The sequence below is a fragment of the Daphnia pulicaria genome, chromosome 1, assembly GCF_021234035.1.
Source record: "Daphnia pulicaria isolate SC F1-1A chromosome 1, SC_F0-13Bv2, whole genome shotgun sequence".
NCBI lineage: Eukaryota > Metazoa > Arthropoda > Branchiopoda > Diplostraca > Daphniidae > Daphnia > Daphnia pulicaria.
In genome coordinates this window covers 31,479,870-31,495,432 of record NC_060913.1, presented here as the reverse complement: position 1 = coordinate 31,495,432, position 15,563 = coordinate 31,479,870, and the positions used below count along the sequence as shown (strand labels likewise).

General features: G+C 44.4%; 1 protein-coding gene and 3 long non-coding RNA genes across 10 annotated transcripts in view; 1 reads left to right on the top strand and 3 right to left on the bottom strand.

Moving 5' to 3' along the window:
- Positions 1–414: 414 nt before the first annotated feature.
- Positions 415–1,924, top strand: LOC124342307. Its single transcript, XR_006918768.1, has 4 exons — positions 415–523; positions 589–781; positions 845–1,049; positions 1,892–1,924. It is a non-coding gene; the product is annotated as an uncharacterized LOC124342307 (long non-coding RNA).
- A 1,055-nt stretch (positions 1,925–2,979) lies between these two features.
- LOC124342361 lies at positions 2,980–4,891 on the bottom strand. Of its 2 annotated transcripts, XR_006918787.1 has the most exons (4): positions 4,600–4,891; positions 4,257–4,356; positions 3,813–4,134; positions 2,980–3,704 (listed from the first exon to the last, which is right to left on the bottom strand). It is a non-coding gene; the product is annotated as an uncharacterized LOC124342361 (long non-coding RNA). The 2 variants fall into 2 exon arrangements; XR_006918788.1 differs by lacking the exons at positions 2,980–3,704; positions 3,813–4,134 and adding an exon at positions 4,421–4,513 and having other exon boundaries at positions 4,202–4,356.
- Positions 4,892–4,971: 80 nt separating this feature from the next.
- On the bottom strand, positions 4,972–5,583 carry LOC124342407. 2 transcript variants are annotated; one of them, XR_006918810.1, is made up of 4 exons: positions 5,470–5,583; positions 5,274–5,408; positions 5,108–5,194; positions 4,972–5,041 (listed from the first exon to the last, which is right to left on the bottom strand). It is a non-coding gene; the product is annotated as an uncharacterized LOC124342407 (long non-coding RNA). The 2 variants fall into 2 exon arrangements; XR_006918811.1 differs by having other exon boundaries at positions 5,274–5,318.
- Positions 5,584–7,645: 2,062 nt separating this feature from the next.
- Positions 7,646–15,563, bottom strand: part of LOC124340751 (kinesin-like protein CG14535) — a 71,269-nt gene continuing 63,351 nt past the window's right edge. For all 5 annotated transcript variants that reach the window (XM_046793360.1, XM_046793376.1, XM_046793368.1 and 2 more), the window contains 10 exons: positions 13,210–13,449; positions 12,943–13,036; positions 12,496–12,693; positions 11,254–11,837; positions 10,508–11,188; positions 9,238–10,371; positions 8,914–9,158; positions 8,295–8,844; positions 7,783–8,224; positions 7,646–7,710 (listed from right to left, as the gene is read on the bottom strand). In XM_046793360.1, the coding sequence (XP_046649316.1) occupies positions 7,682–7,710; positions 7,783–8,224; positions 8,295–8,844; positions 8,914–9,158; positions 9,238–10,371; positions 10,508–11,188; positions 11,254–11,837; positions 12,496–12,693; positions 12,943–13,036; positions 13,210–13,449 (4,197 nt within the window). In that variant the 3' untranslated portion in view covers positions 7,646–7,681. The remainder of the gene's footprint in view (positions 7,711–7,782; positions 8,225–8,294; positions 8,845–8,913; positions 9,159–9,237; positions 10,372–10,507; positions 11,189–11,253; positions 11,838–12,495; positions 12,694–12,942; positions 13,037–13,209; positions 13,450–15,563) is intronic.

Genomic DNA, 15,563 nt, shown 5'->3' with positions numbered 1-15,563 from the left:
AAAAGTTAACATAACACAGTTAATTACATTTTTGTAAAAAACCTACCTTGCAACAGAAATTATTTAGCTTCAGAAGACATAGCTTGCGAGCTTGCTTATTGGATTGGACAATTTTATAATTTGTATTGTCACGAGCACCTAGTTGGCCACAGGTGCACGAAAACTTCACCTGAAACTATTGAAAACATTTAGTCAAGAATGCAGTAAGAATCATTAGCTAAGGATTGTGTTATCTATTACTTAAAAACAGTAAACTCATAATCCAATCTCCGTTGTTTAACTTTTTTATTTGTTTTGAAGGAACTTGATAGTTACGACGTGTAATGTCATTTGTCATGTACTGTGACTGTGATTGTGCAACTAACATAAGATTCAAAACTCATTACTAGATGTCGCTACTGTCGTCCATGTTGTTTCTATGTCATGCATGCCATGAAACGAGGCGAAATGGGCGAAACAAATTGTTGCTAATTATACTTATATTCCTGTTATTTCCAATACCAAATTGAACTTCGTATCTTAGGTAGGTTTATCTTTACCTAGTTTCCTTATTTTCGTATGATACCAACTTATTTCTTCAAATTGTAGATGCATTGTTACTGTCAGTCATCCCAACAAGTTGACTTAGCGCTCAGTCACTTTCCATCCATTAGATCATCATGCTGTGAAAAGCCTTTAACATCAGAAAATTTATCCCACCTGAGAAGTGATGCAGTTGGTTGCTGTAATTCCATTATTGCGGTTTTTCATCATGAACATTTCAGTGTGCATCTTAGAAAATGTAAAGATTGATATCCTTTTTAAATTTTTATATTGTCATTAATATAACACATTTTTTTTACAGAGCACGCAAGATCCCCATGGACATCCTTGAGCCAATGCTGGATTTTGTCATCTTCAAGACTTCAAGACTACATTCATCCAGCTTCACTACTTCAGTGCTTCTTATCTGCTAGCCTGCTACACAACTTTTCTTGCTTAACTGGCGAGTTGGATCACTTCAGTTGCTGTGACACACCTGCAGTCACTCACCACGGGATTATGGCCAGGTACCGGACAATTGACTTATTTTCGTAGATTATCTACTAGTAATCTAAATTTGCGTTGAACTCTGTCCGTGTCATAATTCCAAAATCAGGTCCTTCTTGCGCGGAAAAGTGATCCTTAGACTTAGACGTGTTTCTTTTTTCTAACGCTAGATGGCTGTTCGATCATTTTCAGCTGTCAAAACAGTCAGTTTCAGTGCCGTTTCAGTTACTTTGCAAATCTCTTTTAACATTTATCGGCAGCTATTGTGTGGAAATTTTTTAGTGAAAACATACGATAACTATCCCGAAAACAATGCTCACTTGTTAAATTTTCGATATTTGCTTTTTTTTCTACTTCCGGTTTTCTCATTTCAGTCTGTAGTTCAGTAAATATTCATTCGAGGAGCAAAAGAACCACATATTCGTGATCCTCGTCGAATTTTTAGTAAAGTTCATGTTATCTTTTTTACGTATTCGTACTTCCGGTTTCGAAAATTTTCCTGAACTATAGTTCAGGAAAATTCTCGATTTTGGCCAAATTTTGGATTTCATTTAAATCACATCTAATCGACCCCAAATTTCACGGAGATCACGAATATGTGGTTTAATTTTACGACAGCTTAATGGTTGAGGCACTGTGGTTACTTCCGGTCTACTTCCGGAATTTTTTCTTAAAGACTAGCTAGTGAGCTCTGTTATGTGAACAGTTCTCAATATTGTTAGGTAGATTTTAAGCAATTTAAAGCGCACATTTAAAGTTTTGAGAAAAAAAAACAAGAATAATGAATTTATAAGTATTATGTGACTATTATGTAACTTTTATTGGCATGCCACTTAATAAGAATTGTTATCTCTTTATTCAGGTCATGCAGAGGAAACGTCGAGAAGATGGATACCAAAACGTCGCCGGTATCTCCAAAATGTCAGCGCGGATCATCATTTGTTGTTGGTAATATGTTTGTGTGAGTGTTAGTTAACCCGTTGTCTGCCACGCCTTTGTTTTCCCCTAGCTCCTTAGCACGGGCCGCGCTGTTCGGTCTCGTGGTTTACAAGCCGCGGGGTCGGAGAGTCGCCAAGCCCAAAATTTGCCGCAAGGCGCCTGTTTCAGGCAATGCACCATAGTTCCCCCTTTTCAGCACGGACTTGTCAGCAATGGCAAGTCCCACTTGGTCATGGATCCTTCAGACGTGGCGCGTAGATTATTAGAGAGCAACCTACGGGTTGTATGGCGTGGCAGCCAATGGGTTAATTTAAGTGTGTGTATGTATGAATATATGTGACTGTAAAATGTGGTGGAATTGTGGGTGGAGGTGGGACAATAAAGCAATTCCTTTTAAAGTGTTTGTTTGTCATAGTACTTTCAATTTTGAAATTTTACACATGTTATAGCCAGGTGACTAACCATTTTAAGACTCTTTAAATAAAATTCCATGAGGAACCAAACACTATCCACAACTCCTAATGAAGTTCGTCCAAACATTAGAATGTCTGAATGCAGATCGACTAAAGCAATAGTTATCTCCCACATGCGAAATAGGAAAACTCCGACAAAAATCAGAAAAAGTCGAATTATCATAATGTTCTTAGGTAGCAAAAGTCGAACAAAATAATTACCCAAATTAAAAACTTTATTTTCTCATCAAAGAACAACAATTCCTAGTGACTTTAGTAACTATTATGATATTGTGTATATGTATGTGTACAGATTTTCCATCATATCAGCTCTGGCATTTAGAATCCTTCTAGAAATCTGGAGTATGTCTTAGTGTACTATTCAGGTGCCTTAGTGGTGTAGATACTATGAGCAGAGTAATACTTCAGATTTTCGGTGTAGTAAACTGAAGCTTCAGTGCAGTATTTCGGTTCAACGCAATACGAAGGGGCAGCAGTTGAGTAGAAAGTTGGGGCAACGTAAACTATGACCGCATCAGTCGTGGTTGTGTAGCTGGAGCCTCGGTGTAGTAGCTGGAGCCTCGGTGTAGTAGCTAGGGAGCCTCAGTGTAGTCAGATAGGGCAGCATACGTAGTTGTGTAGTACTCCGCTGTGTTGGTGGTGTAGCTCGAGGCAAAGTAATAATTCGGGGCATCGGTGTAGTAGCTGGGCGAAGCGTAAGTTATGGTAGCATACTCCGATGCCTTAGTGGTGTAGTACTTGGGGGCGTCGGCGTAGTACCACCTTTTCTCTCCCTTTTACACAACTTCCTTTTTTTTAACGACCCCTTCGACGCAGAATAATACTTCGGTGCTTCGGTATTGTAGTAATTAGGAATAATACTTCGGGGTGTTGGTTTAGTAGCTTAGGGCAGCGTAGGTTGTAGTGTAGTAATTAGGGGCCTTGGTGTAGTAAGCAGGGGCAGCATATGTAGTCGTGTAGTATTCCGGTGCCTTAGTTGTGTAATACTTGGGAGCCTCGATGTTGTACTCTAGCTCTTTGGTGGTGTAACTCGAGGCAGACTTATACTTCAGAAATTCGGTGTAGTGGCTCGGGGCACTATATAAGTTGATGGGAATTTTCTGGAGCCTTGGTGGTATAGTGCCGGTTGTTGCGTATTTTGTTATGTGGGAGGCGGCGGCGTTGTGGTTAGGTATTCACCATACCCAGGAGATATCAGTACACCAGTGGTCAACCCAGCCATCAACGAAACAACACCCAACAGCAGCACGACACCACGCTTATCTAAACAATTTATAAATTTAAACATTAATATTTATTAATAACAGGAATATTTAAAAATAGAAAAAAAATTCATTAAAACAAAGATCCATATCAAAACAGAATATTTACCCATGATTGCGAATTGGTTTTACGATGTAGGAGACAGTTGGTGACAAATATTGCACTGCAGTTGTTGCCGTGTCGGAGATCCTCACTCGACTGATTTTCCACCGCCTTTTTTGTTTTTTTCTCTCCTTTTATACGATTTTTTTTTCATCTCTTCACCTCTTAAGCCTTGCGGCTATTGTATCTGTCTGATAATGATGCGACACGTCCCGTTCTCACCCAACCTCTACACCACATGACACATTTTACGTAATGATCTCCGTGACCTTCGAAAGTGAAGGAAAATGTTTTTTCCTTCTGCAGGTTGACGTTGCTGGGGATGGGTCTACAAAAACCAATATAAAAATGAATACCAAATGGTTATGGCTTACGGCTATTGTACCTGCTTGATAATGATGCAACACGTGTCGTTCTCACCCAACCTCTACACCACTGCACGATTCTCACCCAACCTCTACACCACCGCATGACAATTTTACGAAATGATCCCCGTGACCTTCAAGCGTGAAGGACATGCAAACTGGCCGGCCCGTCTGCAGGTTGAACTCTACAATGGTAATTGAAAAATAATTAATAAACACTGCATCAGTTGGAACATGTTGAAAATATACCTAAATTTAACTAAAGATATTTTAAAGTAACGTACGAGTGTACGACTCTTTCTCTCCTTCATCAACAACATGATGACATTTGTCGCATTTGTCCTGCAGTACGAATATCTTCTATTAGGGGTCACTTTACGCGCTTCCACTCCTAGATTGCTGTACAACAAATTAAATTTTACACTTACCCACTAATAAATAAATGGGTAATCTTGACGATGTTGGTAATAAACTCCAGAAGTCATTGGTAACGTCTCTCTGTAATCCGGGTCTCAATTATCTGGTCTCAAGCAAAGTCCATGCGATCCTTGATGATCTATCTGATGATAGTCACGGACTTGCTTTTAATCGGGCTCAAGGAACGACCAGGAGATCTTGGGGGGTCTGCAACTGCCGTGGAAGCTTGCATAGTTCTTTTTGAGACCTCGTGTTGGTATAGTTACAGGCTTCCGGCCATCAACAGCTCCAAGGCTTCACTTCACTCAACTGAAAATTCAAATACACACAGCATTAATTCAGGGGTTAGAAAATTCAGATTTCAAATTCATTCACTTCAAAAAGATTCAGCAGCAGAAAAAATGGAATATAGCCATCACCACACATGTTTTCTTAAAGATGACCACAGAATTTCTAAACAGAAATTCAGAAATTTACTTGTTCTGATGAGGATGGCAAAGAGAAAATCCCCTTACTTACCCAAACATGATTTCTTTTTGCAGGGTTTTTTAAGCACTGGCAGAACTATCGAATGAGGTGTTCAATGAAAAGAGGTATCAGGTATTTCTGTCAAATTGTAAAAAACATTCTTCATAATGTTTTAGTTGTTTCATATACTGTAAACAAAATTAATGAAATGACATACCTTCTTGTAGATCTTTCTTCACAATTTTTTAATAGGCAGGGAGTGCTTAAAAAAATTATCAGGGAAACAAATCAGGAAAACGAATTTATCAGTAAAACAAATCAAGAATGCTTCTTGTGTTGATTTAAAAGCCATCTGAGAGCATACAAAGTTTTATTAAAGAAGGTAAAGTTAGCACTGTCAGAAATATACTCACGATAGAATAAGGCAGAAATGTTTGCACATGGCTCTAGTAGTGCATACTTCTCAGATAACTTGACAAGTCAAAATGAACAAATTTCACTAGATAAACCCAGATTAATGCAAGGCAGGGCAATATGGAACGCCATAGGGACAACAAATTAACTGCTCCAAAGTTAGCATTAATTTAGTGTTCTCCAAAAATAAGTGCTCAAAATTTAGTGCTCTCTCGCATCCGCCCTCTAGCGGGCCGTTTAAAATATTTCGCTATCTATGAAAAAATTGACAATTGAATATCGATTAAAATCTAATTTTCGAATACATCAGCGTCGATCAGCGTCTTGCCCCATCACCTCCGCCACTACCCTTCTGTCCTGTGATTTGTATCGTGTCTTTTTATGATTCCATCTTTGTCGAAGTAATCTTCGTGACTAGTACTTCGTCGATACTTTTTCTTCTTACTTTTTCTTCCCCCCTGTGGTGAAGTCTCAGCAGAAGTAACAATATTAGTCCTGGCATGTTCCGATGTTCGGCATCGCCGGAATCCGGAATGGATGGATGGCGGATTTCAGGATTCTTGGAAGACATAAGGGGTTGCCGGGTTGGCAAAGGTGATGAGGCAAGAAAAAGGGCAAGCATTCGAATTTATAAATCCCATAGTTAAGCTAAATATTGGATTTTAATCGATAGCTTCTAACTCCTCTCACAACCAGGCGGAGAAACGAAATATTTTGAACCGCCCGCTAGAGGGCGGATGCGAGAGAGCACTAAATTTTGAGCACTTATTTTTGGAGAGCACTAAATTAATGCTTACTTTGGAGCAGTTAATTTTTTGTCCCTATGGCGTTCCATAGGGCAAGACTGTTAAATTTTCACTTTGAAATTACTGCACAGTAGGTATGTTGTTCCCTTACGCTTCCAGATAAGTAGGTATGGTGATGTCTATAATAACAGAAGTGAAATTGGTATTGGTAGGATTAGGTGCGTCTGCTATTTTTAGCAGACATCTGGTCTTCAACTAGATGACCTTCTTGCACCGACGAGATATTTGTCTGTTGATTTTTTGGGCGATGGCATGAGCAGTGTAAATGTTGTGTTGTGTGGAAGAAGCCCCAAGGGAGGGGGATGGAAGTACCATCATTGTGTACGTTTTTGGCCTGCGTTTAAGGAAGAGATCTGTATTGTATGTGTAGTGGTAGTGCCCGGGTATGGGAGCAACTATGCTCACCAGGAGAGTCGAACTCAGGTCTCCGGTGCCCCCCGATCACCAACCGGTGACGCCTTATCCGACTCACCTACCCGCCCCCCAACAGAAGTGAAATGAATAGTCAAAATCTATGGAAACTAGCAGACATTTTGCAGATTATTGCAAAGCTATTATGTTCCATTATGTTATTACTCCGTAGTAGGTATTTTGTAGGTAAGGTTGTTCATTTAAACTAAAACGCTAAAACAGACATGGTGTATGTTGATAGTTATTTATTGGTGCGTCTGCCGTTTGCTAAGTTCAGAAAAACAATACACTCGCCATCTAGTGTCGCAGTCAGTAATCATTAAATTTTTTTTTGCCGGGAGTCCCGGGACTAGGCTTTGGCTTTCTCAGCTACTGAGTTTAGCTACCTTTATCACCTTTATCCATGATACAAGAGCAATGCAAAACCATTGATTACAGATGAAAAGACGCTAACCTTGTGTATGTAAAAATCACTTTCAGGTAAATATGTATATACACATCACGAAACGGTCGCAAAATGATACAAAGATTTGCATTTATGTTCACTATTATTCGCGATTAACAAAAATAAAAGTAGCTTAAAAAATTTCCTCCGTCAATCCAAGTCCTCTTCATCGCACTCTTGTACCGCAATTTCAAATTTTGCTCATGTTTCATTTAATACAAGGAGCAGCACATACCCACGCCCAACGATATCAAGAAATGACAAGCTTCGGAAAAATGAAATCCAATACAATAGAAAGCTTAGATGAATAGTGAAGGTATGGTCCAGTATCTTGATTTGCAATCGAAACAAAAACGAAAGATATGTTGCAATCAATGAGGGCGAAATTTCCATATTAGACAAAAGCAATGCCATTTTGACAACAGAACCAACTGAAAAGGATGTCGTATAACTTAATCATTTCTTGGGATATGACGATCACTGTTCCAGTTTTTCTTTTTTTTTAATTTTTTGTTGGTCCCTTATTTCCGCGCTCTTCTCCGTGTCCCTTTAAAGTATTGTGCAACTGCTTGATTGACCTAAATTGAGTGGTTGAAACCCAAAATTAGCTTTTTTCGAAAAATAAATGACGTTTTGTTAAGATCAATTACCGATAGCAGCAGATTGTTTGCCAGTGCTGATGGCAAGTTCTAAGGGAACAGCTTCGCGATCCGAATCTTGGCTACTGGAACCCAAGCTGGAGCATTCGCTGTCGCGAATGACACTTTCATAACCGGAACTCTCGTAATGGCCAGCGGAGCCTCCAGAGCCACCCGACCCACTGGTGCTCGTCCCACTGGAAAAATTCTTTCGGGACATTTCGCCGATCGGCATCAAATGTTGGCGTCGAATCTGTTGCTGCTGCTGCTGAATCGGCTGGGCGTGCCGACGATTCTTGATGGGAGAGACTGCACTGAGGTGAACTCCGGAATCTGATCCTCCACTTTCGTAGCCCTCCGAGGGACACAGCGAACTGGGTGCCGTTTGATGGCAGCTTTCGTAGCTGAAACCGTACGATTTGACGTCACGTTTTGATGCAGAAGACTTTCCGTCCTGCGTGAATGAGAACCAATCAGTTAATGCAACACTTTGAATGAATGGCGGTCTAATGAAGGAAACATACCCAGCTGGATTTCGAGTCCTTCTTTGGACTCTTGTGCGACGAACTGGCCGCCTTCAGTTTATCCTTCTTGTTGCTGGATTTGGACGACTGTGACTTGGGAGACGGGGGAATCGAGACGGAAGGGGTAGGATCGATGCGGGACGGCGACTTGGAGAGCGTCTTGGCCGGTGAATTGTGTTTACTCGTATTCTCCCGGCTCTTAGATCGCTTCTCGACCTTGGGCGATGCTTTGGCGGACGACGATGACGCTTTGGGAGTTGGTACCGGGCTACCACTCATGCTCGTGGCCGTGTTGCGCTTAGTGACGGAGCTCGGCTGTTGTTTGTTCTTGGAACCGGAGAAGAACCGGCTTAGCTTAGGTGTTTTATGATGAATTACTTTCTCGTGCTCCGTGTTGCTCTCTAAGACAACGGCTTTGCAGTCGCGTTCAGGTACCAAGTCGCCAGTCGTTACGGCGACATTAGCCGAATTAGATTTGATGGCGACCTCTTCTTCGGGATCAGAGGTGGACGCCCCGTTGCCAGGCAACCGTTCTTGTTGCTGCGGCTCACTAGTATAAAATTAAGGGAATTAACAATCGGTCGGGGCAATTTCACCAATTAAGAAGCTGCAATAATACCATGGGCGAACAGCCTCGTACGTTTTCCCAGAATGCTGATCCAAATGTGGATCGGACGCACCATCAGGATGTCTCAGTGAAGATAAAATCGAAGCTTGATGGGCGTCTTGGATGCCCAATTCGCGTTCCAGCTCCATGCCGATGGTAGAGACCATGGCTTTACGTGTGTCTTGGCCCATGCCATTTCTACCGGGCGAGGTCCTAACGGCCACGTTGTTCCAGTCTTGTGTCAACAGTGGAAGATCCTACAGTTTACAGATAAATAGGGCGATGTTAAGCTCATTGTAATTAAGCTCGTGCTGTAATCAATAGATAAATGTATACCTTGAATGAGCCAATATTACAGTTGGTAAGAGCACTGAGTGGCGTGGGATGAAGGGTTCCAGCAGCGTTTCCGGCGATTGACTGCTGGTAGATTTGCTGGTGTAATTTGGCAAGCTGTTCCAGTTGCGTTTGATAGAACTCTGTGTTATCCATGGCTGAAGACGATGGCATAGGGTCGAAAATGGAAGAGCCAATGGGCTCCCATTCGGAGGCCGTCCCTTGCGAATAAGTTTCTCCGGTAAAATGGGAAATGATGGTCAAGTTGTCGTGCGAAAGAGCTCGCAGCGGATGTTCTTCGCCGTCGGTGAAACTGGACAAGCTGCGCACATCGTTGCACTTGGCCTCCAAGGCTTCCATCATGGAAAACGCGATATCCTCCTCGGTCACTTGAAGACAAGAGTCTTGCGTGGGCACCGGCTCGTCGGGCTCTTCCACCTCGATGTATTCGGGACTGTAGTCTCCACCTCGGCCGTGCATGGGGGAATGATGAAGGCGACCACCTCGTTGGTTAGCCGACTCTGATTCGCAGACTTTGAAATCCGTCACGGTGTTGTTGTCGTCTTCGTCGCGATGCCGGACACGCCTCCACGAGTCGCAGCTGATGGAAACCTGTTCGGATGTCACATCCAAAGCCGCTGAAAGATCATCGGAGGCTCCGTCGGTGGAGGAATCCTCGACGGCGGCGGCGGCGGCAGCTCGCTCCTCTTCCTGGACAAGCGAGTCTGCCAGCTGTTCGCACTGCGAGTAGAGCTGTTCCAGCGTTAAGCTGGAAGCTGTCGGCTCAACGCTTTCAATGTTGCTGGCGCTGCCAACGCCGCTCAACGAGTTGAGCTTCTCTTCAGAGACTGACTGTTCGGGATTGGATGGAGCGACGGCGGCGGCGGTGACTTCTTCCGTTAAGAGAGGCTCGGCTTTTCTGCGAGACTGCTTCACTGGAGTCGGATGGCGATTTGCTCTCGGCGAGCGGATATTTTCAACGGGCGCCAAGCTATCGACTTCTTTCGCCTCATCTTCGTCATCCGGGCACATCTTAAAAACAGTCAAGACCTTGACTGGAGTGCCGGGCTCCGGGGCCGGTCGGGGCTGAGCATCGATCCACATTTGCCCGCTGGTTCGCACCGCTGGGTGTCGCTGCTGCATCAATCCCATAAAAGTTAAAAAAAAAAAAAAAGAGTAGAGAGAGAGAGAAAAAAAGATTAAGTCGAGTCTATTGATTTTGTGTTATTTTATCTTCTACTACTGTTGAAAGATTGCAACAGGGTGGTCTTACCTGGACACTTTGATTTTCGACCCATTGGCGTATCATTCCCTGCTTGTGCTGATCCATGAAACCGTATCCTAGCGGAGTTTGATTGACAGGAGGAGCGACGGCAGGTAAAACTGCGGGCAGCATCTGAACGGCGGGATCAACTGGCGGCCCGTCGACCCACATTTCCCGTTGATGACGCACCACTTGCATCCGAGCTTGAGAAATGCGCGTTTTGTTGAATCTCGGCCCGTCGATCCACTGCTCTTCGCTGTTGCTACCGGCGACACTGCCGCTCTGCTTGTTGGTTTGTTGAGCGGGATCGCATTTGGCTACTTTGCGCTGAATTTGCGGCGATCGCGAAGGAGCGGCTGAAGTTTCTTTCTTGGCGTGATGCACTGGACTCCTGCCGGACTGTTGCTGGACTGACGGCCGATCAACAGTCGAGCCTCTGAGCGCCCGAGACATGGAGCATCGGTTATCGCCCGAATTGAGACTGGGCAAATAAACGGGTGGGTGTTCGCCATCCGTTGCGTCATCGATCGGGCCTACGTAGATGACAGTGTCACATGACTGCTCGCTGCTGGACGGGTCAGCTGATCCGCCTGTAGAGCTTTCACCGCCCGAGGATCGAGAAAGCCCCAATCGACTCGAATCTTCGCTACTTCCACCTGATCCCGAACCGCCTGATCCGGCATTGTTGTACTGTTGACAGTTACAAAGAAATGACAAATTATGTATTAAAAAACGTCAACGTTATCAAGTCTTACCTTCATTCTCCTACGCCTCATTCGATGGACTCTGGAGGCCATCTGTACGGTGGCCAGGGTCTCCGAGTAGGCGGACGAAGCTGCAACGTGGGCGACCAAGGCCGCCTGACAGGTGAGCGATCCCAGACATTCGCGGAGGACTTGGGTGATTTTGTGTTCGCGATGGGGCAGATGTCGCTGGCCGTTGAACAAAGCCACCAATACATTGCCCAGACCGGAGAGTGTCATTGTGTTGGCCGATTGGCCGTTTGTCACGGCCCGACCGTTTTGCTGGCAACTTCCAAGATCCAGCAAATGCAGGCGGGAACGTCCCCCAGCCACTCCGGATGCGCCACTGCTGCTGCTGCAATGTCCACCCGTTCGGTTGGGTGTCCGATCGACGCTGTACTGGTAGACGTGCAGAGTGTAGAGCAAATGGGAGAAACGGGCGTCCGGCGACGAGGAATCGGTGCGGGCCGCCAGAGCAGCGTCCAAATAGAAAGCGGCCTTTTCGGCGGTCGGAGCTCGGAGTTCACTCTGATTCTGCAGTTGGGTGCCCAGCAGAGGATCGTCACGCAGATACACGCCCGGTGATTCTTCGGATTCTGCAAATTCCAATAATCATCATCAAATCAAAATTGAATTGGAGCCGGCGCCGGAAGACGTTTCAATAACGTCCAATCATCTAAGAATGTATTGACTCAATCTCATCAGCTTAACTAGCTTGCGGATCGAACAAAAGAGGGTCGATTCCCGCATCAATGCCTCCATGATTGCACCGAGTAATGAGTCGAGACTGGCGGCTGCGGCTGCTTCCACGGGACGGGGGTCTGGAATCTCATTAGAAGCTGCGCGGTTGTGATTGAATTCAACCCGTCCACGGTCAACACAGAAAGGGCAAACGGGAACAACGGCTAAATATATATACGGTAGTACGCTCGTACTCGTATGTGTGTGTGTATAGAAGGGCCAAAGTTTCAGTTCAATAGCGATAAAAGCCTCCAGCAATAATGCCAGGCTGCACAGTCGGGAGCCATTCCACAGATCCAACTTTTTCAGCGGCTTTAAAGTTCGGTGTTGACTCGACGAGTTTGGTCGATTAGGGCCTTTTTTTCGTAATGAAATTTCGCTGAAAAAATTTTGTTCTTTTCTGATCGCAACATGTGAACTTTTTTTTCCCAGAAAGGCGTACAATAGATAATTGGACTCAAAAGGAAAAAAATAAATAAATAAATAAAAAGGCACGCAAAGCCACTAACTTACCGGTTGCGTGCGGAGCGAGGAGATCTCGGAGAACTTCGGCGGGGCCGGCAATTTCCACAGCTGAGACGCGGACCGAGAACCTAGCGCCAGTTTTGTTCTTCTGCTCGCCAATCCCGCGGAAGAGCCAAGCGATGGCCGTCGGCATCAGGCCGGGACCGATGTCTTCCAAACACGAACCCACCATCGTCGTCGTTTTACCTGCGAAAAAAAAGAAGAAAAAGATGAAATAAGTGACAGACACGAATTAGAGTCGGGGGCGATAAATAACCATCAAGTCAAGTCATCAAAGTCAACCCGAGAAAAGAAGGTGTGACTGATGCAATCAGACCGACGCCCGACGTCGGTTACACATACACACACTACTCTGTACTGTGATGGCAAAGGCCTTGAGGGTGGTCTTAAGTGGATTCTGTCAATGAATGAAAGAGCTGCAGCAGCAGCACTTACCGAGTTGAGCGTGACCGAAGCAGAAAACGCATCCGTCCGAGCCGTTGATGACGGCGGTGACAATGTCACTCAGCACCGAGGCGGCAACGTCGCCCTGCACGCCATTCGACCATAAAAAGAAGACAAAATGTCGTCGAGATATTATTAGACGGTCTAAGAGCCGATTATTTGGGGATAAAAATAGGGCGTCGTAGTATATAATACAAATATATATTCTTGGGCGACGATGGCGCCGGATGGGCCAACAGGGGCCGTTAGGTTTAATACCTGTGAATCGTCGGCGGTGGTGAAGAGGCCGTCGAAGGCGAACATTTTCGGTGCGGCCACTCCCACGCGTCGATCCTCGGCAGCGATTTGATGATGGTCTTTCTCCGACGAGGAAGACGACGCCAACGTCAGTGACGTGTTATTACCGGGCTCCTGGAGCGTCAATTGTTTGCGCTTTTTGTCGACGCTGAGAAAGTTGGAAGCCGTCGGGTCGCCCGCCACTCGCAACATCACTCTCACCTGCGAAATGATGAAAAAATAAAAGTTAGACAGAATTTTTAACAACAGCATTTATTTGTAACAGTTTTTTATTATTACGATAACTCCGGAATATTGCGCACATCAAACTCTCAGCCGCAACTCGCGAACATAGGAAGAGCGCCCCGAGCGTCATTTTAATGGCCTTGTTATCTTTTCTTGGAATTCTTTCCCCTTTTTTGTGCACGTCATATAACGAAGTTCCTCATTCTCGTCGACCCCCGAACTTTGGCTCTTCCCTCTGTAAGTTTCATCCGCTGATGCTCTTTCTAGTTACACGCAGCAGCCAATCAGATCTCCTTTTTTCTCTCCCATTTGAAATGCCAGCCTAAATTTGACTTGCGGCATTTGACGGAATCATTTCGCCGCACAATGGAAAATCCTCCTAGTCACCGCTCAACTTCTCTCTCGCTCCGTGGTATTGAAGAGAAAAGCCTTTACATTTAGTATATACACTAGCTTTATGTTAGATGTTGTTGTTGTTGTGTACAGATACTGATGTAGCACTGGATGGCGGCGGGGGTTGGTTGGAGGCCTTTTGGCGTTGTTCAATCAATGAGATAAATGGCGGCCACATCAAGTCGAACAACCAGACAGAGCCCAGCACAAAACATAACACTATGACTGCAGACTGTGTGCTGTGCTGTGTGTATATAGAACGGTCAGTTGATCCCCCGCTTCCACGCACAGCACAGCACACACATCATGTGCCTGATGGGATGATTGTTTTTCCTGTCCCGACTCTAACGGGGGACGCCCAAACGGGAGAGAGAGGAAAGCTGTGCTAGAGAGTTGTGGATGAAGGATCGGAATGGATGGAGGCGAAAAGGGGAGAAAGGAAACATGGCCGAGCTTAAATCATCCGAGTAATTAACTAACCCCTATACCGACCCGGTCTAATATATGGCAATGCGATGGAAAGGAGGAAAAAGCAGAAAACGGGACGAAAAGGGGAGAGAGAGAGAGAGACCGGTCCGGTGGTGAATATAACGCCGTTTATAACTCTTAAAGACTCTCTCTCTCTCTCTACCACTATTTTTTATATATAGTGGATCATACTGTGTGTGTTGGTTCTTGTATTTACACATACGTCGTTTACAGAGAGAGAGAGAGAGAGAGAGAGAGAAACGATGGATTAGGCACCAAGAAAGAAAAAAAAAAAGAAGAAACATCATAATAAAAGGATTGATCATCCGCCGAGAAACGGGGGGCCGGATGCTGCTATTTTTCGGGCTCTGTCGTCTGTCATATACACACATGGGGAGTCGCTTCGCGCGTCTATTAAAAATGGAAGGGAAAAGCCAGAACATCACAGGAGCGAAAAAGCCGAAGAAATATCTCCCTTGCTCTCTAACTACCCTACACACGTACGGTACTAGAGCTGGTACATCCAATATATATATAGTGGACTGAGTTATGACGACGACTACTCTTTAATACCAGCGCCTAGAGTTGCCATTACTGATTAAGTATTACTAGTAGTAGTAGTAGTAGTAGAGAGAGAGAGAGAGCATATACCAGAGGCAAGTTATTTTCTTTTACGTGGAAAAAAAGAAGGGCCCATTTGTAAATGTGGTCGGATGTCTTTTTTAGGCCGTGGTTAAGGGCGATCAGAAGAAGAAGAAGAAGAAGAAGAAAAACGCTATTCTCTTTTTATATACATAATGGAAGAAAAAGCACAAACAACTTCCCAATCAGCAAAAGAGCTTCGAGGGAAACAACATCTCGTATTAACGACCCGAGACGACGGCGGCGGCGGCGGCAGACGACGACGTTCAGCGCGCGGTTCATTTAAAAATAAAAGAGAAACTTTGGATCGATGCACGAAATCGTTTTTCTTCTTCCAGGAAAATAAAAAAAGATTTTTCTCGACATCGAAGCCGGCACGTTTCATTCCTCGATGAAATTGTGACTTGTCAATCAGATTGCTTATACCAATTTGATAAAGGGGGAAGGGAAAGAAGACTATACAGTACAGCTGTTTTTTCTGTTTTTGTCAAAAGAGAAGAAAGCCCAACAGACAGAAACACATACGGAAGAAAATAAATGACCTTTGGGTGGCTTTTTCTTGTTATTTTTCCAATAGGAAATGAGGG